Here is a 25,255-nt window from a genome sequence, read left to right as displayed (position 1 = left end):
TGCCACTGCACTCCATCCTGGGTGACAGAGTGAGACCCTGTCTCAAAAAAAAGAAAAAAAAATTGTGATATTTTGTTACTGTCCCTAATCTTGAAGTTGAGATGAAAAATAATGACAGTAATAATAATAATAATAGCTAACATTTATTGAGTACTTATCATGTTCCAGAAATCATTCAAAGCATTTTTGGTGGCTCACACCTGTAATCCTAGGACTTTGGGAGGCCGAAGCAGGCGGCTCACTTGAGGTCAGGAGTTCAAAACCAGCCTGACCAACATGGTGAAACCCCGTCTCTACAAAATATTAGTGGGGCATGGTGGCACACTCCTGTAATCCCAGCTACTCTTGAGGCTGAGGCAGGAGAATTGCTTGAACCCTGGAGGCAGAGTTTGCAGTAAGCCGAGATCACACCACTGCACTCCAGCCTGGGTAACAGAGCAAGACTCTGCCTCAAAAAAAAAAAAAAAAAAAAAAAAAAAAACCACATTTTTCACCTATTATCTCACCTAATCCTCATTAGAACTTTCTAAGTACTAGTATTATCGTTCTCATTTTATAGATGAAGACACTGTAGTGTAATGAAGTCAATTAACTTGCCCAAGGACACACAGCTAGTAAATGGCAGACTTAAGATTTTAACTAAAGGCCAAGTTTTTTACCATTATGCTGTATCAATTAGGGCAAGAATCATTCCCTTCATGGAATCCCAGAACTTAGAGCGTTAAAGAAACGTAAGTCATCTTAACAGTGGAGGAGAGGCAACCAAGAAATGTTGTGACTTCCCAAGTTACACTACTTTTAGTAGCAGAACTGGAACCAGAAACCTACTACTGCTATGTTCCTGCCTGGTGCTCATTCCAGCATACACATTCCTTCCAGATTTCTCTGTCATGAACACATGGATGGCTACCTTGTGGATCTTACTGAAATGTTTCTCCAAGCTATGAAAGTTCATTGATGAGTTCCCTTGACTTTGACTTTATAACTCAAGGCATATTATTGCAGATGGATATTTTTTCACTTAACTAAGAAAAAGTAACTTTTTCTGTTTTGAAAGCATTTCTTCATCTGCTAGGTGAGGCGGTTGCCTGCATTCTCATCCTTCTCCTCTTCCCAGATGGACAAATTGATTTGGAAGCAGTGAAGAGATTAGCAAAATGCTAAAGAGATTAGCAAAGTATACTAAGTTAGACCTGACAGATAATCGATTGTATCCATTTAAAATGCTGTAACCTAATTCTAGATGCATTTTTATCAGTTCATTTATTAAATGTTTTCCTTTCATTTCTTAATTAAATAAATTAAAATTAAGGCAGATATCAGATAGGTTATCATGCCTTGTAAGTCTGGCTGGTTGTGGTTTCTTGAAGCAAAGTGTTGAAGGATCCTTACACTGTATTTGGGTTTACTGAGAGTGCTATGATTGATTAGCAATGTCCACCATTGGGTACAGGACTAAATAGTAGCAGCATGTGTAGCGGATTTGTCATGAATCAGGTTTTGATAGGACTATCAACACTCTAAAAGAGAATTAGTTTCTCTGGCATGGTAATTAAGAACTTGGGCATTGAAACTAGACTGCCTGGGTTCAAATCCTGTAGTTCCCATACTTACTAATCATGTAACTTTATAAAGTTACATAACTTTTCTGTACCCTAAACTGCCAATCTGAAAAACGAGAGTAACAGTAACGACCTGATAAACCATTATTGGGATTGAGTAATTTCATCTAAAGCACTTAGAATAAAGGTTAGCACATAGTAAGTGTTCATTAAGTATTAGGGGTGGTTGTTATACATTCTACAAAATGGATAGATTCATTAAAATAGGATACTCTAAGCCAAACTGACCTTCTAAAGAGAAATTCCACAGTCATGGTAAAGTTCTATTTTTTTTAATAGGAAACTGATGACTATAGATATTTTGATCCCAAAATGCTACGGGGCAATGACAGGTAAGCAGCTTTGGTCTTGTTTAACTTGTTATGGATTTTTTCCCCTCAAGAATGGAAATAATTGATTTTTTTATTATATAGTACTGCTTATTATTAAAAATCCAAACTATATGGAAAACTCATAAGGAAACAGTATGTATAATCTCATTATCCAGAGATATCTCTAGTAATGATACTTAGCATTTAGATGTTTTTCCTTCCACATATACACACACACAAATCCATTCAGATGTTTACTGGTGTTTTTATGAAATGGTGGCGGTATTAGAAACTAATTGTGGGTGAGGGAAATTTGGATAACATGTGTTTTTAAATGAATATTCTTATTGGACCAATTGAAAAAAATAGGAGCTTTATATTGGATAGCAGTTGTTTGGTGGTTTTTTATTTAACTGGTCCATAAAATTAAAGTCTCTGGGAACTGTTGCTATATAACACCTTGTGTCAATGAAGCATTCTATAAATAAACTCTGCATTTTATCACAGACATTGGATGGTAAGATATCCTTATGGATATTATTTTTCATGATTTAATTAGCGGTGGTATGACAAATAGCCTACAAGATACAGAAAAAGAATAGGCAGAATTGGGGGTGGGGAGCCAGGAATAACTGCCTTGGAATGATTTGTCTGTAGATGAAGCTAGTGAAGCTAGTTTCTTGCCTCTTCCTTATGTTTGGGATCTTCAGAACTTTACATTCGCTCTATCCCAAGCTTTCACATCTTTGTAGATGGTGTGAAAATAATCTAGTCACTAGATTAAATTGCTTGATAACTTGAAATCTTATTCCCTTTTCTGAATTTACCAGAAATAACAAGCAAAATTGCATAAGAACTGCCAACAGCAGCTGCTGTTGGCAAGAGAGAATTTGACAAAGAATGGATTACGGAAAGGGGGATGAGGATTGACTACTAATGGGTACAGGACTTCTTCTAGGGGTGATAAAAATGTTCTGAAATTAGACAGTGATGGTTGTACAACTCTAAATATACTAAAAACCACTGATTGTACACTTTACAACAATAGATTAGCAACTTTTTCCTATATTGATGATTCTCTAGCTTACGTTTTTTCCTTCCTTGCATTTAGCTATCAAGTAGATACACAGTTAGCCCTCAATATGCATGGGTTCCTCATCCATGGATTCAACTAACCAGGGTTCGAAAATATTTGGGGGGGAAAATGGATGGTTGTATCTATACTGAGCATGTACAGACTTTTTTTTTTCTTGTGTTTATTCTCTAAGCAATACCTAATATAATGTAAACTATATAGTTTGTTATACTGTTTACATAGCATTTACATTGTATTAGGTATTATAAGTAATCTGGAGATTATTTAAAGTATATGGGAAGATGTGCATAGGTTATATGCAAACACTACACCATTTTACATAAGGTACTTGAGCATCTGTGGACTTTGGTGTCTATGGGGGTTCCTGGAACCAGTCCTTCATGGATATTAAGGGATACTTGGCTTCTTGAAAATTTACTGAGAAATGTTTAATCCTTAATGTAGTTTATGCATGGTAATGAGGAAGAATATTAGCATTGATAAGACAGATAAGCTTAGAGTTTCATTTTTAACAGAGCCTTCTCCTGAGCTATCCCATCACAGTTAAATCTTGGTGATTAATAACTAGTAATACTATTCTATAAGTCTTACCTGTCCTCATCCATGTCTACTCTTTAAGGAACTGAAACACTGAAGAGGCATTTCAGTCAGGTGGACTTGTAGCTTCTTCTTTGGAATATTCAGACAGGCCATAGAAATGAGGAAAAGATTATAGAACTGTGTCATCAGCCTCTGAACAATTAAGGAAAGTTATAATAGCCCCCTTTCTCAGTTGAGATTTTCAGAAATTACTTTTGGGGAAAATCTAAGTTGTCCTTTTAAGTCATATTGTACAACCTGTTTTAGCACTCAAATATAAGTCTAGACTCGCACAAGCTTTGAAAAATGTCTTTATTATGTATATTTTTATAATACTTTGGTGTCTAAGAGATCTTTAATAAATAAGCTACAGCAAAATTCAGATCCCTCCTTCCCTTCCCCATTTGCTTCCTGAGTTGTTATTCTTCCTACAGATGTATTTATACAGTTTTTCCACAAATGTAGATATCCACAAACTATATATAATATTGAGTGTGGTAAAAATTTACCACATAAAATATATGCCTTATCCATTCACCACATACCCAGACTTATACTCCTCCTCATGGGAGCTGCTGCTCATCTAGAATTTTTTTTTTTTTTTTTTGAGACGGAGTCTCGCTCTGTTGCCCAGGCTGGAGTGCAGTGGCAGGATCTCAGCTCACTGCAAGCTCCGCCTCCCGGATTTACACCATTCTCCTGCCTCAGCCTCCCAAGTAGGTGGGACTACAGGCGCCCGCCACCTTGCCCGGCTAGTTTTTTTTTGTATTTTTTAGTAGAGACGGGGTTTCACCGGGTTAGCCAGGATGGTCTCGATCTCCTGACTTCGTGATCTGCCCGTCTCGGCCTCCCAAAGTGCTGGGATTACAGGCTTGAGCCACTGCGCCCGGCCTAGAATTTTATTTTAAAGTAATAGGTTGACCCATTTCCTTTTAGACTCTGAGATATCTCCCTCTTCTAGCTTCTTCCTATGAAACCCAGTTCACTACCTGGCTCTGCAAAATTAAAGGACCCACCTCTCTAAGGAAGTGAAGGAGGTAGAATGGTAAATACTTATCTAATAGTGCATGTGTGTGTATTTCCCATACCTATTTTATTCATAATAAAAGCCATGGGTGAAATTTTCAGTACGGTTTTTCTTTATTACAGCTCAGTTCCCAGAAATAAGAATCCATTCCAAGAGGTAAGTTTCATATAAAAATTCTCTGTTCCTAGAAAGGAAAGATGAAAGGTGACCAATCTTGAAGACTGTCCGTCCCAAATGTGGCTTTATGATGACTAGTGTATGGTAATTTTGATCAATCCAGTTGTGTATACCCAAGATTCTTGTCAAAAAATTTGGCCTAGCAATTGTATTTTTCTAATTTATAAAGCTGCTTGTATTTATATTATTTTAAGCTTAAAAATAACTGACAAATAATTCACAGGCAATGAAGTCTTTCAGATTGCAGTGAGAGTTTTTTACATGTGTGGAACCTTTTTCTGAAATTGGATTCCAAACATTTGTGAAGATATCATGACTGTTTTCATTTGAAATACAAAGAAGCTTCTCCATAAAAAATACAGTAAATAACATATACTGGAAATTATAGTTATTTTCCTCTAAATTGTTTCTGAAAAATCTCTTCATACTACTCAAGAGACATTAGAAATTTATAGAAATTTATATGACTTTTTAGAAACATTTCCTAATAATTAAAATAGCATCAGGTGCTTAGAATATGACTTTTGGCTAGCATTTTTTAACCTTAATTTTAGAATAGGTTTCAGACTAAAAACCGTGTTGCTTTTTTTTATCTGTTTGCATTTTAGGCCATTGTTTTTGTGGTGGGAGGAGGCAACTACATTGAATATCAAAATCTTGTTGACTACATAAAGGTACATTTTATTTAGACTTTTTATTCTGTTGTTAGATGGTTTCATAGGTAGAACACTAGCATTCTCTGATGGCTATCCTGATCCTTTTAAAACTTCTAAAAGGTAGTTTCAAAAATCATGCATATATGATTTTTAAATGTTTATTGTTTTCCTATTCCTATCACATTCATTTCTGGCCTAAAATTGCACTTAATCTAGAAAACAATGTATCTTATTGATAAATGCACTTTGCAGCTACCTGTCTTAATATAACATCAAATGCTTAGAGACCTCAAGCAAGCTCTTCCAAAAAAAAAAACAAAACTCTCATGAAATGATTTACAAAACTCATTTATCTGAATAATATGCACTTTACTCCTATTAACTTAAATCAGCAACATACTTCTAACATGTTTTTTGTTTTGTTTTGTTTTTTCAGCAAACAGGAGCTATAGAGGTAGCAAATGAAGGGGAGTGCAGGGAGTGGCAGACAACTAAGCAAAAAGGAAGGAAGGAAGGAACATACTTTGAAAAGGAAAAACTATTTAAAATTCAGGGGCAACAGAATTAGCTATTTTTAGAATGTCATTTTGTAATCTTCATTTATTCACTTAACATTAAATAATGATCATTCTTTATGTCCTTATGCCTTAATGATGGTAGAGGGTTATGGTACAATGAAGACAAAATCACACAGGCAGATGCCACAGAGCTCCAAAACAAATAACTATACTTGGGATTCTATCTTAGTTTCATAGGACACGCTTCATCTTTGCATCGTGAACCACCAAGATATATGTGTGAGATACATTAGTTTCAGAAGAGCCCTAGTCTTGTACAAAGGTTATTTTTATTTTTTTAACTTTTAAGTTCAGGGGTACGTGCAGTTTTGTTATATAAGTAAACTTGTGTCATGGGGTTTGTTGTACAGATTATTTCATCACTCAGGTATTAAGCCTAGTACCCATTTTTATTTTTCCCAATCCTCTCCCTCTTACCACCCTCCACCAGACCTCAGTATGTGGTGTTCCCCTCCGATGTGTCCATGTGTTCTCATCATTTAGCTGTCACTTAGATATCGTGCAGTATTTGGTTTTCTGTTCCTGAGTGAGTTTGCTAATGATAATGGCCTGCAGCCCCATCCATGTCCCTGCAAAGAACATGATCTTATTATTTTTTATGCCTGCGTGGTATTCCATGGTGTATATGTACCACATTTTCTTTATCTAGTCTAACATCATTGGACATTTAGGTTGATTCCATGTCTTTGCTATCGTGAATAGTGCTGCAAGTGAACATATCTGTGCGTGCATCTTTAGAATAGAATGATTATATCATTTGGGGTATATACCCCAAATCCCAGTAATGGGATTGCAGGGTCGAATGGTATTTCTGTCTTTAGGTCTTTGAGGAATCGCCACACTGCCTTCCACAATGGCTAAATTTACAGTTGCATCAACATTCCAAAAAGGGATGTGTATAAGTGTTCCTTTTTCTCCAAAACCTCACCAGCATCTTAAAGAAAAAAAAAAAAAAACATGCTGACTGGTGTAAGATGGTATCTCATTGTGGTTTTGATTTGCGTTTCTCTAATGATCAGTGGTGATGAGCTTTTTTTCATATGTTTTTGGCCACATGTATGTCTTCTTTTGAAAGTGTTCATGTCCTTTTGCCCACTTTTTTATGGGTGTTTTTTTTATTTTTATTTATTTATTTATTTTTTTGAGACAGAGTCTTACTCCATTGCCCAGGTTGGAGTGCAGTGGTGCCATCTCGGCTCACAGCAACCTCTGTCTCCTAGATTCAAGTGATTGTCCTGCCTCAGCCTCTCAAGTAGCTGGGATTACAGGCACGCCCTTCCACACCCAGCTAATTTTTGTATTTTTAATAGACACGGAGTTACACCATGTTGGCCAGATTGGTCTCGAACTCCTGACCTCAAGTGATCCGCCCACCTCAGCCTCCTAAAGTGCTGGGATTACAGGTGTGAGCCACCGCATCTGGGCTGGGGTAGTTTTTTCTTGTAAAGCTCCTTATAGATGCTGGATATTAGACCTTTCCTGGATGCACAGTTTGCACAAACTTTCTACCATCCTATAGGTTTTCTGTTGATAATTTCTTTTGCTATGTAGAAGCTCTTTAGTTTAATTGGATCCCATTTGGCAATTTTTGCTTTTGTTGCAGTTGCTTTTGGTGTCTTTGTCATGAAATCTTTGCCCGTTCCTATGTCCAGTATGATATTGCCTAGGTTGTCTTCCAGGGTTTTGATAGTTTTGGGTTTAACATTTAAGTCTTTAATCCATCTTGAGTTGATTTTTGTATATGGGTGTAAGGAAGAAGTCCGGTTTGAGTTTTCTGCATATGGCTAGCCAGTTATCCTAGCACCATTTATTGACCAGGGAGTCCTTTCTCCATTGCTTGTTTTTGTCAGGTTTGTGGAAGATCAGATGGTTGTAGGTATGCAGTCTTATTTCTCGGTTCTCTGTTCTGTTTGATTGGTCCGTAGGTCTGTTTTTGTACCAGTACCATGCTGTTTTGGCTACTGTATAGCCCTATAGTATAGTTTGAAGTCGGATAGCATGATGCCTCCAGCTTTGTTCTTTTTCCTTATGATTGCCCTGGCTATTTTGGCTCTTTTTTGGTTCCATGTGAATTTTAAAATACTTTTCTCTAGTTCTGTGAAGAATGTCAGTGGCAATTTAATAGGAATAGCATTTAATCTATCAATTGTTTTGGGCAGTATGGCCATTTTAATGGTATTTCTTCTTCCTATCCATGAGCGTGGAATGTTTTTCCATTTGTTTGTGTCATCTCTGATTTATTTGAGCAGTGGTTTGTAGTTCTCCTTGTAGAGATCTTTCACCTCCCTAGTTAGCTGTATTCTTGGGTGTTTTATTCTTTTTGTGGCAATTGTGAATGGGAGCTTCTTCCTGATTTGGCTCTCGGCTTGACTGTTACTGTTGTATAGGAATGCTAGTGATTTTTGCACATTGATTTTGTTTCCTAGACCTTACTGAAGTTGTTTATCAGCTTAAGAAGTTTTTGAGCTGAGACTGTGTGGGCTTTTCTAAATATAGGATCATGTCATCTGCATACAGAGGCAGTTTGATTTCTTGTCTTCCTATTTGGATATCCTTTTCTTTCTCTTGCCTGATTGCCCTGGCCAGAACTTCCAATACTATGTTGAATAGCAGTGGTCAGAGAGGGCATCCTTATCTTGTGCCAGTTTTCAAGCGGGAATGGTTAATACTCTTCTAGTTTCATAGCAGAAATTAAGTTGCATGACCAGGCTCAAAAGCAGAAACCAAGGGACCATGACAGAAACCAGATGCAAACCATCTCTATAAACAGTGCTGACAAGCTAGTACAAGTTGCCCCCTAGTCTTGACCCTAGCACAGGACTATATTCATCACTACTGAGAACATTTCATTCAGGTTTGGCCAATAGTTAGCAACATGACTGGTTCCAGGTGTTCCTAGGGATAAACACATGGTTGCAATAGACGCTTATGCATTCCACACGCTCTTTACCCTTAGTTAAGCTTTTTAAATCACTTGTCATCATTCTTCTTTTGGCATCTTTTACCTTATATAACAGAAAAACAAGAAGATAAACACCAAAATACTAATCATTTGTAGTGACTGAAGTAGATTTATAACTTTTTAAAAAATTGCAGTTTACCATAGTCCAGTGAAAACTTGTTCTTAATCATGTACAAGCTTCACAGTTTTACCTCTTTCTACCACAGAAAGTTGAATTTTGTGAAATTTTATAACAATTATTAGTCTAGTTCTTTCTCTGATAATCTGGCCTTTTACCAGAAGACCATCTTGTAGGGGTTTTAATTCAATTTCCTTATACATTTGCTCATTCATTTGGTCATAGGATTTGTTCTTAGGAACCTCACCAATGATACCAGTATTGCACCACATAGCAATTATGTTATGATTTAGATTGCTTAGAACCTCACCAATGATACCATTTGCACCAAGTAGCAATTACATTATGATTTAGATTGCTTACTAAATGTTTCTCAACATTTAGTAAATTTACTAAAACATTTACTAATTTCCTAAATTTACTAAATTACTAATTTACTAAAACATTTACTAAATCTTTCTCAACAAAATCAACTCTTGCTTATATACCAAAATGTTATAATTGACTGAGGCACTGTAAGTTTCCCATAAATTCATTCTTTTTGCTCACTCTGCCAAGATACCAGGCCATTTTCCTTGCCCTGCTTCAGCTTTTAATTGAGGAGCATACTTAATCCTTCTTGAGTCTGGGTGCATGTGTCTTCCCATCTTTATGTAACTGTTGAGTTTGTTTTATCATTTTTCCAGGCTGCTTGCCACCATTTCCCTTCCTCCTGAAATAACATTTCTTGTAAACAACCAATAGGTCATTAAGTCATCTTCCTCAGTATGTCTCTTTTCATTAAAGGCAAATTGGGCTTAGCATGGGACTCATAGAACTGTGCCAGTGTTTCTGCCCAAATTGGTTTAACCACCAAATATGTTGTTGCCATTGAGTTTTTATAGCTTGAATATCGTTTGAATATATCTTTTGGATCCAAAATCTTTCAGGAACCTTTTGAGAGATGGCAGGGGAGGGGAGACAAAAGTTTTCCGTTCCCCGAGACAGTGTCATATGAGTAATTATTCTCAGCGAAAGAGCAGGGCTATCAATGGTAAGTGGGGAAGCCCACCTAGTTACCCCTTACTTGGTTTCAGTACCAAGAATTTTTTAACCTCAGTGCCTTCCACCCACAGAAACAAGGTCCATAGGCATTAGAGCACATGACACTATGACTAGTTGGAAATGCAGCAGTTATTTTATGTCTGTGTTTCTGGACACCTTTGTTAACAAATCATAACTGTGTTTAATAGTTACATGGTGGTCTGTGACTTTGTTGTTCAACAAAATCGTTTGTGTGCATTTCAGAGACAACAGTGTCCTAATTTTGCCTCCCCAAAGCGGTTCTGTACAATAGATAAAACCAACAGGAGCCAAAAGGCAAGCATTAGAATTATTCTGTGTTTATCCTCAAGATGTTATTAGCATCATCAAGATTCAGATAAAATGCAGATTAAATTATTAAATCTTCTGCAACCTTAGACAGCTTCAAGTAAAGGAGACAATTTCATCAGGTCTTACGGGCATCTATAAACATAGCTGAGAGCAGTTTCTTGCGCCCAGGCTTTTACAAGATACCAAAATAATGTTAACTTTCTCTTTTGCGTTATTTACTTATTGGCTCCCTTTCTGAGAGTAAAGACTTTTCCTCCTTTCTCCTGTCGTTAGTTTTTTACCCAGACCTCGACCCCTGAGTTAGGAACCGTCAGATTCGGCAAGAGGACTTACCTGTGGGGCGGACGGCAATGTGAGACTGGCCAGTGCTTTTCCCCTTCGTCCATTCCCAGTCACATGAAGTTGGGGTGAATAACTACAAGTTTATAGGACTGTCTTGCCCACATGTGAGGAAAGATGCAAAAAACCATTAATTCCAAGCTTAGATTGGTGAAAATAAAAACAGTCCATTCCATCATTCCTCAGACAGTTATATTTAGAGGTATTATCTTCATGTCATGTTTGCAACTGATCCTTCTTTCTGAGCTTGTAAATGTAATCCATATCCATGTTCTACATGATCAGTCAGAGAAAAAGGAAAATGTTCAGAAATATGGAGGAAATTGTTATCAGTTCCTGTGTTATTATTCTACCCTCCCTTATTTTTCCTGAAGTATCTCTATAATCTATTTAGTGTTGATTCCCCCTTTAATTCCATGCCCTTTATGTTTTGACACACATTCCATCATGCAAGTAACTCTGTCTCTCGTTAGCAATTTGAAAAGTGTTTCAGACATTTGCTCCAATACTTTGTGTTTGGTGAGGTAGATAAGTTAGTGTATGGTAGATAATGGTGGTTAGCACATTGTTGAACTGCACCTGCAGTAAAGTGAGTTTCTTTATCAGATCATACCTAAGTAGGAGGTCTAAATTGAAATGGTTTCTGCTGTGGCCTCTAATAATGTTAAAGGTGATTCCTGCAGCTACCAGGTATACACATCCAAATGAGTGTCTATTCTAGACAAGACCTGTTGCTGTGCACATGGAACCATAGATAATGGCCACCATAATTCTGTGTGAATGTATGTTTTCACTTCTTTTAAGTATATCCCTAAGAGTGGAATTGTTGGGTCACTTAGTAACTCTGTAATCATTTGAAGAACTACAGACTATCTTCCAAAGCAGCTGCACCGTTTTACATTCCCCCCAGCAGTGTATGAGGGTTCTCACTTCTCCACTTCATTACTAACACTGGCTTTGTTATCTATATTTTCCTGATGACTTACGAAGTCAAGAATGTTTTCACGTGTGTATTGGCCATTTGTATATCTTTGGAGAAATGTCTGTTTAGATCCTTTGTGGTTTTTTTTTTTTTGAGATGGAGTCTCGTTCTGTCGTCCAGGCTGGAGTGCAGTGGTGCAATCTCGGCTCACTGCAACCTCTGCCTCCGGGGTTCAAGCGATTCTCCTGCCTCAGCCTCCCAAGTAACTGGGATTATAGGCACGTGCCACCACCACCCACCTTGGCCTCCCAAAGTGTTGGGATTACAGGCTTGAACCACCACGCCGGACCCCTCTGTCCATTTTTATTTGGGTTATTTTGCCTTTTTATTATTGAGTTGTAAGAATTCTCCATGTAATCTTGATACAATTCCCGTATCAGATATATGATTTCCAGATCTTTTTCCCCCATTCTCTGGGTTGTCTTTTCTCCTTTTGTGATGGTGTCTTTTAAAGCGCAAAAGTTTATTTCAGCGAAGTCCAGTGTATCTCTTTTTTTCTTTTGTTGCCTGGGCTTTTTGTGGCATATCTAAGAATCCTTTGCCAAATCTAAGGTCATAAAGATTTGACCCTGAGTTTTCTTCTAAGAATTATATAATTTTTTAATATGGTATGAAGATCCAGCTTCATCTTTTTGCATATGGCTATCCAGTTGTTTCACTGCCTTTTGTTGAAAAGTCCATTATTTCCCCCATATAATGGTTTTGGCAACCTTGCTGAAAATCACTTGATGTGTATGAGTTTATTTCTGAACTCTCAGTTCCATTCTTCAGATCTATAGGTCTGTTCTTGCACCAGTATTATACTGTGTTGATCATCATGGCTTTTTTAGTACTTTTTGAAATCAGGACACATGTGAGTCCTCCTACTTTATTGTTTCAGCTTTTCTGGGTCTTTTGCAATTTTTTAATGAATTTTAGAATTTGTGAATGTCTACAAAGACTTTCTTATAGGGAGCATACTTAAATCTGTAGATGAGTTTGGGGAGTATTTTCATCTTAATTAAGGCTTCTGATCCATGAATATGGGATGTTTTTCCATTTATATCTGTAATTTCTTTCAATATTTTGTAGTCTTCAGAGTATATTTTTATGCTGTTATAAAAGACATTTTCTTAAGTTCATTTTTGGATTCTTCATTTGAAGTGCTTAAAAATCCAACTGATTTTTATATGTTGATCTTACGTTTCACAGCCTTGCTGAGTTTATTCTAATTGTTTTTAATGGATTTTTAGAAATTTCTATATACAAGATCATGTTATGTATAAATAGATATAGTATTGCTTCTTTTCTGTCTTCTGCAACTGCCCTGGCTAGAACCTTCAATTCATCGTTGAATAGAAGAGGCAAGAGCAGACATCCTTGTCTTCTTTCTGATCATAGGGGCAAAGCATCTAGTCTTTGACCATTATATTATATATTTTATTATATTATTCATAGATGCCCTTTAGATCCATTAAATTTTTAGTAGCTACTAAGCCCCCCAGTTTAATTGTCCTGAGAGGATTTTTAAATCCCTTCATTTTTTGTCCTGAATAATCCTAATCTTTTCCCTACCATTCAGCCCTATTAAGAAGGAACTGAGCTAGTAGGTCTATGACAGCCTTCCTCACATCATTAGAAACCTCTGTCAGTACAGTCTTGGAGTATGAAACTAAACATGCGACTATGCCTACATGAGACGTGCAATACAGAATTAATTAACATGACTCTTGGTTTATAATAGTCCACGACATAAGGGGCAAGTGCCAGAAAATACTGCTGTAATTCTGATTTATTTAGTAATGTTGTTAATCTAACCCATAATGTAAATGCTATTTGGCATAACTTTGGTATAATTGGTAAAAAATAATTTGACTGATTTTATCAAAACATTTGATAATACTGATATTGGCGAATTGGGAACTTGACTTAAAACCACAAGGTATTATCTTGATAGAAGGTGATTGGTTAGAGAAAGAACTACATTGAGTTAATTTTACATTGAATCAATATATTGGTACATTTTATAAAGTTCAATTTCTTTTTCTTTTTTTGAGACAGAGTCTCATTCTTGTCACCCTGGCTGGAGTATAGTGGCGTGATCTCAGCTCACTGCAACCTCCGCTTCCCAGCAATTCTCCTGCCTCAGCTTCCTGGGTAGCTGGAATTACAGGCACGCACCACCACGCCTGGCTAATTTTTGTATTTTTAGTAGAGACGGGGTTTCACCATGCTGGCCAGGCTGGTCTCAAACTTCTGACCTTGTGAACCACTTGCATTGGCCTCCCACAGTGCTGGGATTACAGGCATGAGCCACTGCACCCAGCCCATAAAGTTCAATTTTTAACTGAGAGAGGAAGTAAAGGGGTCATCAAGCTTGTACATGATTAAGAACAAGTCTGCACTGGAATGTTTGGTAAACTGCAGTTTCTTTAAAATTACACCTACACTTCATTGGATGGCTAAAAACAATTAGAAAAGAATGATGATGAGTAATTTGGTTAAGAAAGCTTGGCCCAGGGTGGGGACTGTACAAGTCAGGATTAATCTCAACTGGGCTACTATACCCTTGTGCTTATCTCCAGGAATACTGGGATCCATGGTGCTGATGTTCGTTTAGCCAAACCTGAATGAAGTACTAACTAGTGATGAATTCTAGTCCGGGACTAGAGACTACGATAAACCAGGGGGCAACCTTGCACTGGCTTGCCAGCATTGTTTAGTAGGAAATGTAAAGATTGATTTTACATTTTGCACCTGGTTTCTGTCATGTTCCCTTAGTTTCTGCAGTTGAGTCTGGTCATGCAGCCCAATGTTGCCTACCTGACCAGAGAGGCATAAAAGACCTCTCCTTGAACAAGAATCAGGTTCTCCTGGGAGCTATGCCTAGAAGTTCTGGACCCCTCTAATGTTTCCCTGTGCCTGCTTTCTCCTTGTAGACTGTGACCTCTACCTTTAATTAATGCCTGTTAGCCACAAGAATCCCAATTATATGACCTATATACCGTCTCATTTTGAAAAAAATCTGAGTTGCGGCTTTTTATTTATTCTCAGAGATGGCCATCTAGGACATGTACTCAGCCACTAATGTTTGCTCAGCTTATACATCACAGAGTTGTGTGACAAAGCCATCATTCCTCTGTTCTTTGATGAATCATCAAATTACTTTGTGCTAGAATAAACTTTTTTTATATTACAAAAGAAATCTCATGAATTTACCTTCAGGTTCACAGTACATACAAGAAATTAGCAAATCCCCAGTAGAGAAGTTTTGGCTGTTGTGATTGGGTTCCAGCATTGTAACTATTACTTTTATTCCCGATTTTGACAACATGGAATGAGATATATTAACTTATAAATACTGTGTTGCTCAAGTGGGACTAAAAGCACAATCCATGCTACCTGCACCGTAGTCCACTTTCAGCATAAAGAAACTCGAATGTATTCAAGTAGTAGACATCCTACATTGAAAGAATGTTGTTCTAAGATTTTATAGGTAACTGTTGCTCCTGTGAAATTTGACAGTGAGATTCCTTCTATTTTTAGTGTAACAGGAAATGGCACCAATAGTATGCCATAATATATATTTTGGGGGACAAAAATACTATGCTCATTTCACCACTTTATTCTTCTTCATTTCATGCAATTTTTAAGTAGATGTGGACACTAAAATCCAACACTATCCCAAAGAAAGACTGTTAACAACAACAACAAAAAACTAGCATATTAATCTCTTTTCTTGGGAATATTGAGTATATTTCTTGTTACTTGTATCTAAGTTCTGACTCTGATTTTTACAGGGGAAACAAGGCAAACACATTTTATATGGCTGCAGTGAGCTTTTTAATGCTACACAGTTCATAAAACAGGTGAAGTATATACCTTTGTTGTTTGTTTCTGTTAACATACCCTAGTTGCTATTGGTATTTTTCAAAAGAGAGAAAGAAAACCTCTTACTCACCTGAAGCAGCTGCAACCAAAGCCATCCAGCTGTACCAAGATAAGGTGTTGTCATGGGCGACTAAGAAAACCTTGATAAGTAATAACGTTTCCAGTAGGAGTTTGCTCATCCTTCCAGAACTGAAAGCCTTTCTTTGGCTTTTAATGATCCTTTAGAAATACAAAAATATATGAGACCTGTCAGTAGTGTTTCACTCATGACATTTCTCTTTACATTTTCACGAAGTTAGCACTAATTTTTTTAATTCCCAGGGTTTTTGTTTTCCATCAGTTGAACGTTAACTAATAATGTCTACATTTTTTTTTGCTATGACAATGTTTATTGCAATTCCATTTCCTTTTCTTTTTCTTGGTAGAGACAGTCTCTTGCTATGTTGCCCAGGCTGGTCTCAAACTCCTGGCCTCAAGTGATCCTCCCGCCTCAGCCTCCCAAGTAGCTAGGAGTACAGGCGTGAGCCACCATGCCCAGCCTTCAGTTTTTAAATATCTACAAATGTTTAAGATTTGAGTTAGTGGTGAACATTAAGATTTATTATTCTAGGAATGTAGTGAATAAAATAGGAAGTGTAATTTATTAAGGGGTTTACAAATATGTTTGAATGTTTCTTTTGTGATCTTTTTTAAAAGTTTTATGTATGATTTTGTGTTTTGTTTCAGTTGTCACAACTTGGACAAAAGTAACACACAAAAACCTTACTATGATATAATCTACTTGAAATGTGGATAAATGTGAAAAGAAAAGTTAGAAGAGCAGCATAACGGTGTCCTAACAGTGAAAATCAGTTATTTGTTAATTTTTAAGGAAATTCTATACTTAATATGTATTGATTAAAAGAATAAAACATTTCAGAAATAAAATTTCAGCGTTGTTCATTTTCTCTGTTTGAGAAAGTACTTTGGAAGTAAGGCAAGCTCCATCTGAGTATAATATTAAAATACTAATAACTGATAGGTTATGATTGAAGCTGTTGACATTTTAAGGTTATCATATACAAATTTTATTTGATTGGTTCATGAATCCCCTATTTGTATACATTTTAATTGTACAACTACTTTTTCATATTTTGTAGGGTATCCATGTTGCTTCTAGATTTTAGATGGAGATTTTAAGCCACTTTAATGTCTCTACTTCTGGCACACCTATGTACATTTTATCACATAAAGTCCCTCCTTCATATAATGGTGATCAAGGCAACACTAACATGAGTTGGAATGGACATATATACAAAACATTCATCTCAAAGTTCTAAATAATATGTAAAAGTTAGTGTTAAACTTGATTCCAAGCTTCTTTGGTATGCAGTACTGACAGAGTATTGATCAGTCATACCGTTCAGCACGATGGTATGAGTATCGTCATACCGTTCAGTACGTCCATAAGATAAAAAGCCAATTGCTTGAAAGGAATAAAAATAAACGCTTCGTATTTTAAAGGCCAGGGAGCTTTCCCTTCTAATGAGCCACATATCAACAGGAATCTCTAATGTTACAAACAATATACTGACAATACATGCAAGATTCACAGGTCAAGAAAAATAATTCTAGATAGGTAAGGGTCTGTTATTCTGACTTATTCCTGAGACAAAATGTAAAGTGTGTGGAGGAATGGAAGGACTGAGTATACATCAAGCAGTTTTTGTTAAGTAACATAAATAACATTTATCCTATGCAGCTAGCTAAAGTCATATCCCTAAAAAAGGAGCCTAGAAAGTACACAATCCCAAAACGGTAAGCCTCTACCTCACTGGGGTATGAGCTGAACAAAAGAATCTCTAGTCAGGGTCCAGATTATATTTTTTTAACTTAATTCAGATACAAATAAGTAATCAGGGTACTGAAGTTTGATAACACCAGTAATTATAGCCTAGAAAAAAATGTTATAGCAAATGTTATCAAATACTAACCTTGGCTGTTTTAAAAAAAAAAAAAAAAGCTCACACCAAATATGGTATTTCCTCTCTTAGTGCCAGCAATGTGCATCACACGTTTATTTCAGTGTTCATCAAGCTTGCAAAACTTCCACACTGCTCCTGACAGTGTACTAATAGTATTTGAAATGTAAGTTCAGACTTTTCCTGCACATTAATTTGTTTAAATGTTATACTGAGTCTTTGAGACATAAATATAAATTTTCCATATATTAACATGTATAAATTGTATATTAACATGTCAAAAATATCTATTTTCCAGAAATAAAGTATGACATAGGGCTAGAGAGGAAAAAAAAGATGAAATTTAGGTATAAAAAGTCAAGATCCTTTCTGTAAAGAAAACATTGGGCCGGGCACGATGGCTCATGCCTGCAATCCCAGCACTTTGGATGGCCAAGGTGGACGGATTGCCTGAGGTCAGGAGTTCGAAACCAGCCTGGCCAACGTGGTGAAACCCTGTCTCCACTAAAAATACAAAAATTAACTGGGCGTGGTGGTGGGTGCCTATAATCCCACCTTACACAGGAGGCTGAGACAGGAGAATCTGTTGAACCTGGGAGGCAGAGGTTGCAGTGAGCCAAGATCACACCACTGCACTCCAGCCTGGGCCACAAGAGCAAAACTCCACCTCAAAAAAAAAAAAAATAATAACGGGAGAAAGATTTTGTGAGTGTACAGATATAAAAGATGTTAGAAAATACCTAAAGGATAGAAAAATATGAAAGCATATTTGAAAAAGCCTAGAAGTTAAAAATAAAATACCTAAAATTTAGTTCAGTGGATGGGTTTAGCAACAGATGAAATGTGACTAAGAAGAAAATCTGAATCAGAAGATGGAGCAAAAGAAATTATCCACAATGTAACACAAAGATAATGGGAGCAAAGGAAAATAAAATAGATGAATAATAGGAAGGTCAACCAGGCTAGGCAGTAAAGGAAGCCCCCCACCGCCTACAAAAAATAAAATTACCTGGGCTTGGTGGCACGTGCCTGTGGTCCCACCACTCCAGCCTGGGAAACAGCAAGACCTTATCTAAAGATTGGGAAGGTCTAACAGTCATCTGGAGTTCCCAAAGGAGAAAAGAGGTAAAATGTGGCAGTGACAACACTTGAGGAGATGATACCTCATAATTTTTCAAAATAGACACCTCCTAGCAGGATAAAAAATAAAAAATTCACCCCTTGATATCATGAAACTGCAGAATACCAAAAATAACTCTTACAAAAACAGTACAAGAAAAATAAGATTCACTTCTAAGGAGGGAGGAGGAAGGGAAGGGGGCGGGAGGAGGAGGAGAGAGCTGACTTCTCAGGTGCAACCATGAGACATAAAATTGTGGAATGGCATCTTTGATGGAAGTAAACTGCCAGCGTATATGTTAATGTCTAGCAAAATGCTCTTAAGAGGACAAAGTACACACAGACCAAAAAAAAAGTTTGCCACCAGCAGAATCTCACCAAAGGAATGTCTAAAGTATGTACTTCACATGGGAGAAAAGTGATTCCAGGTGTGAAAAGGAATGAAAACTTATGTAAAACTAAAAGAACATTGTTGTTTGAAACAACTTATGGTTTTTTTAAAAAAGAATTTACATACATCACAACCCAAACTGGAAGAACTCTTAATGATCCGAAACTAGGGTCTCCCAAATCCCAATTTTTCTTTGCCCTGACACACGACACACAAAATGCCTTGACCACTGTGTGACCTGGCTAGCTTCATGTTTTCCCCTGCAAGCTGCGACATTCCCAGGCACTGATAAGTTTGTTTCTATTGCTGCCCAAAACACTGCAAGATAAAATGTAGACGCTAGCCCTGGCTCTCAGCTGTATTCCTTAAACCCCACATAAACTTCATATCCCAATCCCCTTGTTGCAGACATAGTAGAACATCTGTTTTTCTTACTCCATCACAAGTACCACTCTAGCACCCTGTAAGTTGCCTAATACATATTTTGGACTGATTTTGGAATCCCAACCAGCACCATCTCAGAACAGTTGGGGGTAGTCACTTGCAGGAACTTAACTGCCACTACTTTTGGGGTAACCAACCACAGGTTTGGCCAGACAGTGTCATAAGGTCCTTGATTGGATAAAATGTGGCAGTGATAACACTGGAGATGATACCTAATAATTTTGTAAAACAGATAAACCCATTTTGCCATCTCTTAAGTACTCATTAACTTTATGTGTTTGTATATTTGTACATATGTATGTATGTATGAGACAGGGGCTTGCTCTGTTGCCCAGGCTGGAGTACAGCGGCGTGATTACACCTCACTGCAGCCTTAACCTCCCGGGCTATGGGAGGTATACGGGAAGGGGTGTGGAGCTTCTATGCCCCGTGTGGGGCACCACCCTTCCAGCTACCTCCCCATGTTCAGCAACCCAGAAGCTCTTCAAACTCTGTACTTGTGGGTTTTTAACGGAGGCTTCACTGATTAAATCACTGGCCACTGCTGATCAACTCAACCTTTAGTCTCTCTTCTATCCTTGGAGATCAAGGGATGGGGCTGAAAGTTCCAACCCTCTAATCACACGGTGAGTTCCCCCAGCAACCAGCCCCTGTCCAGTGGCTACCAAGGAGCTCCCAGCTATCAGGCATCTCAGAACCTTACAAAAAGACGTTACTTTGGCTATGACAAGGGTTTCTGGATCAGTGTGCCAGGAAATGGGAACAAAGACCAAATCTATATTTCTTATTACAAATCACAATATCACACTGTATGACCCAGCAATTCTATTGCTAGATATCTTCTCAAAACAACTGAAAATGACTGTTTGAACAAAACTTGTACACCAATGTATTATGCACAATAGCCAAAAGGTGGAAACAACCCAAATATCCATCATTGAATAAGATGTGATATATTCATTCAATGGAATATTTTTCAGCCATAGAAAAGAGTGAAGTACTGATACATGCTACAACATAGTTGAATCTTGAAAGCATTATGCGAAGTGAAAGAAACTAGACATAAAAGCTACATATCGTATTATTCCCTTTATATGAAATGTCCAGAACAGGCAAACGCATAAAGACAGAAAGCAGATTTGTGGTTGCAGCGGTTAGGGGAATAGAGAGTGGAGAGCGACTGCTTAATGGGTACGATGTTTCATTTGGGGTGATGAAAAAGTTCTGGAATTAGATAGTGGTGATGGTTCCACATTGTGAATATATGTAATGCACTGAATTGTAAACTTTAAAATGCATTTTATGTGTATTTTACATCAATAACTTTATAATTATACTGGGAGATTCTTACATGGCATTCACAAACATGAAAAAAAAGTAAAGATGTAAAATACTTGAAAGTACAATTAACAAACCTTGCTAATTGACTACAATGAACCTGTACTCACCAATTAGAGAACATATAATCTTCTGAAGCAGGTATGGAATATTTTTAAAATCTGATCTTACCATGAAGCAAGCCAAACGACTAAAATAATTTTGAGCATATCTGAATCACAATGTAAGTTAGAAATCAATAACAGACTTTCAATTCAAAAGCCCACATTGGGCTTAGTTGAGACACAGTTCTAATTAACCCAATAAGTTATAAATCAGGAAATATTTTAAAATGAGTAAGTTGAACCACCACAAAAATACTACATATTAAAATGTGTTGATACAACTACAGAATTTTAAGGCCCATTTAGAGTTCAAAAACAAATTATAAAAATTAAGGTTGAAATTGATAAACTAAGCATCCATCACAAGAAGTTGGAAAAATAATAAAATCAACACGAAAAAGAAAGCAGAAATTAATGAGTCAGAATCCAACGTGATAGAGAACGTTAAGGACTAAATTGTGTTGCCACCCCCACCCCGTGGCATATTCACATGCTGAAGCTTTAATCTCCAATGTGACTACATTTACTTACAGATAGGGCTTTAGGAGGTAATTAAGGTTAAGCGAGGTCATAAAGATGAGGCACTAATCCAATAGGACTGGTGTCCTTGTAAGAGGAGAAAGAGACACCAGACACATCTCCCTCTCTCCACATGTGCACAGAAGAAAAGTGTGAGGACCCAGCAAGAAGGTGGATATCTGCAAGCCACCAAGAGACTTCACTGGGAATCAGCCCTGAGGGCACCTTGATCTTAGACTTCCAGCCTCTGAACTGTGAGAAAATAAATGTCTGTTCTTTCAGCAACTGAGTCTGCAGTATCTTGTCATGGCAGCCCAAGCTGATATAGAGAAGAACAAACTTCTGGCAAAACAGATAAAAAGAAAAAGAAAATGAAAAGACACAAAACTCCAACACTAGGAATGAAAAAAGGGACATTACTACTCATCTTGTAGACATCGTATAAGTAAAATGAAACCACTTCATATTAAAAAATGAAACCACTGCTTTCTTCCAGGATGGAGTCATATGTACCAGGTTTAACCTCCCATCAGAAACAACTTTAAAACTGGACAAAATACAGTGACAGTTCTTAACACATTGGACATCAACAACAAGGACTGTGATTCCTGAGAGACAGGAAATAAATGGGAGCGTCCTTAGATTGCCTCAGCTTATTGCCTGGAGAAAGTTTCTGGACTGTGGTGCCAGAAGGGCGAACCCAGGTGGAGACCCCTTGTCTCCTTTAGTTGAGGCGGCAGTTCTGGGAGTCCAAGGTGACCAAGAGGGCTATAGTTTTCAAGGTGGAGTACCAGAAAGGAGAGCCCTACATAGCGAACTCAAGCTCAGCAGAGGGTTCTCCTGTACTGTTAAGTGGACAGCTTGACATGTGCAAGTGAGGAAGATACCTGAGACTGGGAGAAAAACCACCCAAAAGCATTAGAAGGAATAGTCCTCAGATGGACCAGGAACCAACCAGAATATAAAAATGCGTAATTCACAGAGAATCGCATTTAAAAACTCACAAATATTTTGCCTTAGTAGCAAGGAAAAAATAACCTTAGTCTAAGCACTGTTCTGGTCCTACCTAACAAAGCTTGAAAGCAATGCCCAAAAGCATCAAACTGTTTCCAAGTAACTTAACTATATCCCAGACCAAAGCTCAAGAATAACTATAGGAATACAAAAATATCCAGCACCCAACAACGTAAAATTTGCGTTTAAAATCTAATCAAAACTTACCAGGAATGCAAAGCAACAGGCAAACACAAAACATAATGAGGGTTAAAAAAATCCATTTAAACTTAACCAAAAACATCACAGATGCTATAATTAGTAGATGAGGATAGTAAAGTATTATAGCTATTTCATATGTTCAAGAAGTTAGGGGAAGACTGACCTTTTTGAGTAGAGGCATGAAAGATATAACAAAGACCCAAATCAAACTTCTAAAGACAAAACCTACCATGTCTGTATTAGTCTTCTGTTGGTGTTATAATAAATTATCGCAAATGTCGTGGCTTAAAATACCACAAATATATTATCTTATAGTTCTAGGAGTAAGAAGTCCAAAATGGTTCTCACTGGGCCAAAATCCAGGAAGGGCAGCATTTTGCATTCCTGGGAAGTATTGATTAGATTTTAAATGCAAATTTTACCTTGCTGGGTGCTGGATATTTTCGTATTCCTATAGTTATTCTCAAGCATGGGTCTGGGATGTAGTTAAGTTACTTGGAAACAGTTTGATGCTTGCCTTCTCCATGTTGTGAGCTAGTGATGGCCAGTCAAGTCTTTCTCACAATGATATTGTTTGGCTGTGTCCCCACCCAAATCTCATCTTGAATTGTAGCTCCTGTAATGCCCACATGTCATGGGAGGTACCTGGTGGGAGGTAATTGAATCATGGGGGTGGGTTTTTCCCATGCTATTCCCATGGTAGTGAATAAGCCTCATGAGATCTGATGGTTTTATAAATAGGAGTTCCCCTGCACAAGCTCTCTTGCCTGCCACCATGTAAGGCATGCCTTTGTTCTTCCTTTGCCTTCCACCATGATTGTGAGGCCTCCCCAGTCATGTGGAACTGTGAGTCCATTAAACCTCTTTCCTTTATAAATTACCCAGTCTTGGGTATATCTTTATTAGCAGCATGAGAATGGACTAATACACACAGGTAGAACTCTGACAACAATTTTTCTGCCTGCCTCTTCCACGTTTAAAGGACCCTCATGGTTACATTTCAGTCCACCTAAATAATCCAGGATAATGTCTTTATAACACTCCACCCCCAAAACAGCAGAATACACACCCTTTTCAAGTACATTCAGAACATTTACTAAAGTATACCATATTCTGAACCTTTAAAAATGTCTTAATAAATTTTAAATTTACTTAAATTTTAAAATAAATCAATAACAGAAATCTGGAAAGTAGTTGTCACAGGTTAGCCCCCCAGAAGGCAGACTCAGACCACATTTAGCATGCAGGAAGGTTATTTATTAGGGAAGGTTATTGGCATGAGGAAGATGGTCGGGACTAACACGCATGGCAGAAGGGATAGAAGCAGGAGTGGGCAGCAAAGGCCCAGCCCCCCAACAGGAAGCTTCAGAGCTAAGATGGCCTGACTCATCGTGAATTGGAGTGAAGAGGTCAGTCCTTCATACTCCTTGCCAAGCAGTCACTGATACAGGCTGTCCCCAGGAAGCAGGTGTGTCTTTGGGCCAGGAGACTGCTTCTGGCCAGGCATATTCCCTGAGGAAGAGGAATGTGGCCAGTGCTGCGCCCACTTTAGCTGAATGAAACAGGGAAAGGAAAAGAAGGGAAGGAGCTACCTTAAAGTGGAAAGAAGGGTTAGGTGTCACATACACCCGACCTTGCCTAGCAAAGCAGAGGCCACATCATCTGCCGAAGCCATCAAAGCAGTTGGTGCCTAGGACTCCAGGAGAGAATGTTGTGTGAAGACAAGGTTGAGAAGTTAAGCTACAAAGGAGAAAATGTCCCTCTGTTTCCTTAGAAATGGAGAAGTCCTACTTGAACTATTTAACATTTGTTCAGAAATATTTTATCAGGTAGAAACTATACAAAAACCATACAAAGAAGATGGTCTCTTTTCACGTAGTCTTTGCATTTAAAAATCAGTTGGAAAGAAACAGCCTTATTAATGGGCTGGGCGTGGTGGCTCACATCTGTAATCCCAGCACTTTGGGAGGCCAAGGCAGGCAGGTCACTTGAGGTCAGGAGTTTGAGACCAGCCTGACCAACATGGAGAAACCCCATCTCTACTAAAAATACAAAAATCAGCCAGGCGTGGTGGTACATGCCTGTAATCCCAGCTACTCAGGAGGCTGAGGCAGGAGAATTGCTTGAACCCAGCAGCTAGAGATTACAGTGAGTCAAGATTGCACCACTGCACTCTAGCCTGGAGGACAGACGAGACTCTATCTCAAGAAAGAAAGAAAGCGCCTTATAAATGAAAGTATAGGATTTTTTGCAAGGTTGTCTTAAATTCACATAAACACTTTGTCTTGTAGATATAAAGAAGGTCATTGCCAAGGTTCTGAGAGCAAAACTTTTTCATGGGACCTATAAAAATTCTTGATCCGGGCAACAGCGTGAGACTCCATCTCAAAAAAAAAAAAAAAAAAAAATTCTTGATCCTTAAAATATCTTTATAGGGAAGCCCTGGGTTTTTTGTTTGTTTTGTTTTGTTTTT

At 37.7% G+C, this 25,255-nt stretch overlaps 1 protein-coding gene across 3 annotated transcripts in view; it reads left to right on the top strand.

Moving 5' to 3' along the window:
- Positions 1–16,618, top strand: part of LOC105477929 (sec1 family domain containing 1) — a 103,832-nt gene extending 87,214 nt beyond the window's left edge. For 2 of the 3 annotated variants that reach the window (XM_011734796.3, XM_011734795.3), the window contains 5 exons: positions 1,902–1,954; positions 4,758–4,791; positions 5,421–5,486; positions 15,601–15,669; positions 16,418–16,618. In XM_011734796.3, the coding sequence (XP_011733098.1) occupies positions 1,902–1,954; positions 4,758–4,791; positions 5,421–5,486; positions 15,601–15,669; positions 16,418–16,441 (246 nt within the window). In that variant the 3' untranslated portion in view covers positions 16,442–16,618. Of the gene's footprint in view, positions 1–1,901; positions 1,955–4,569; positions 4,654–4,757; positions 4,792–5,420; positions 5,487–15,600; positions 15,670–16,417 lie in introns of those variants that run through there. The other variant, XR_985029.3, reaches the window with a different exon arrangement.
- Positions 16,619–25,255: the final 8,637 nt, after the last annotated feature.

This window comes from Macaca nemestrina, chromosome 7 (genome assembly GCF_043159975.1).
Source record: "Macaca nemestrina isolate mMacNem1 chromosome 7, mMacNem.hap1, whole genome shotgun sequence".
NCBI classification, from domain to species: Eukaryota; Metazoa; Chordata; class Mammalia; order Primates; family Cercopithecidae; genus Macaca; species Macaca nemestrina.
Note: the sequence above shows the minus strand (reverse complement) of the source record. Positions and strands in the feature narration are given on the sequence as shown.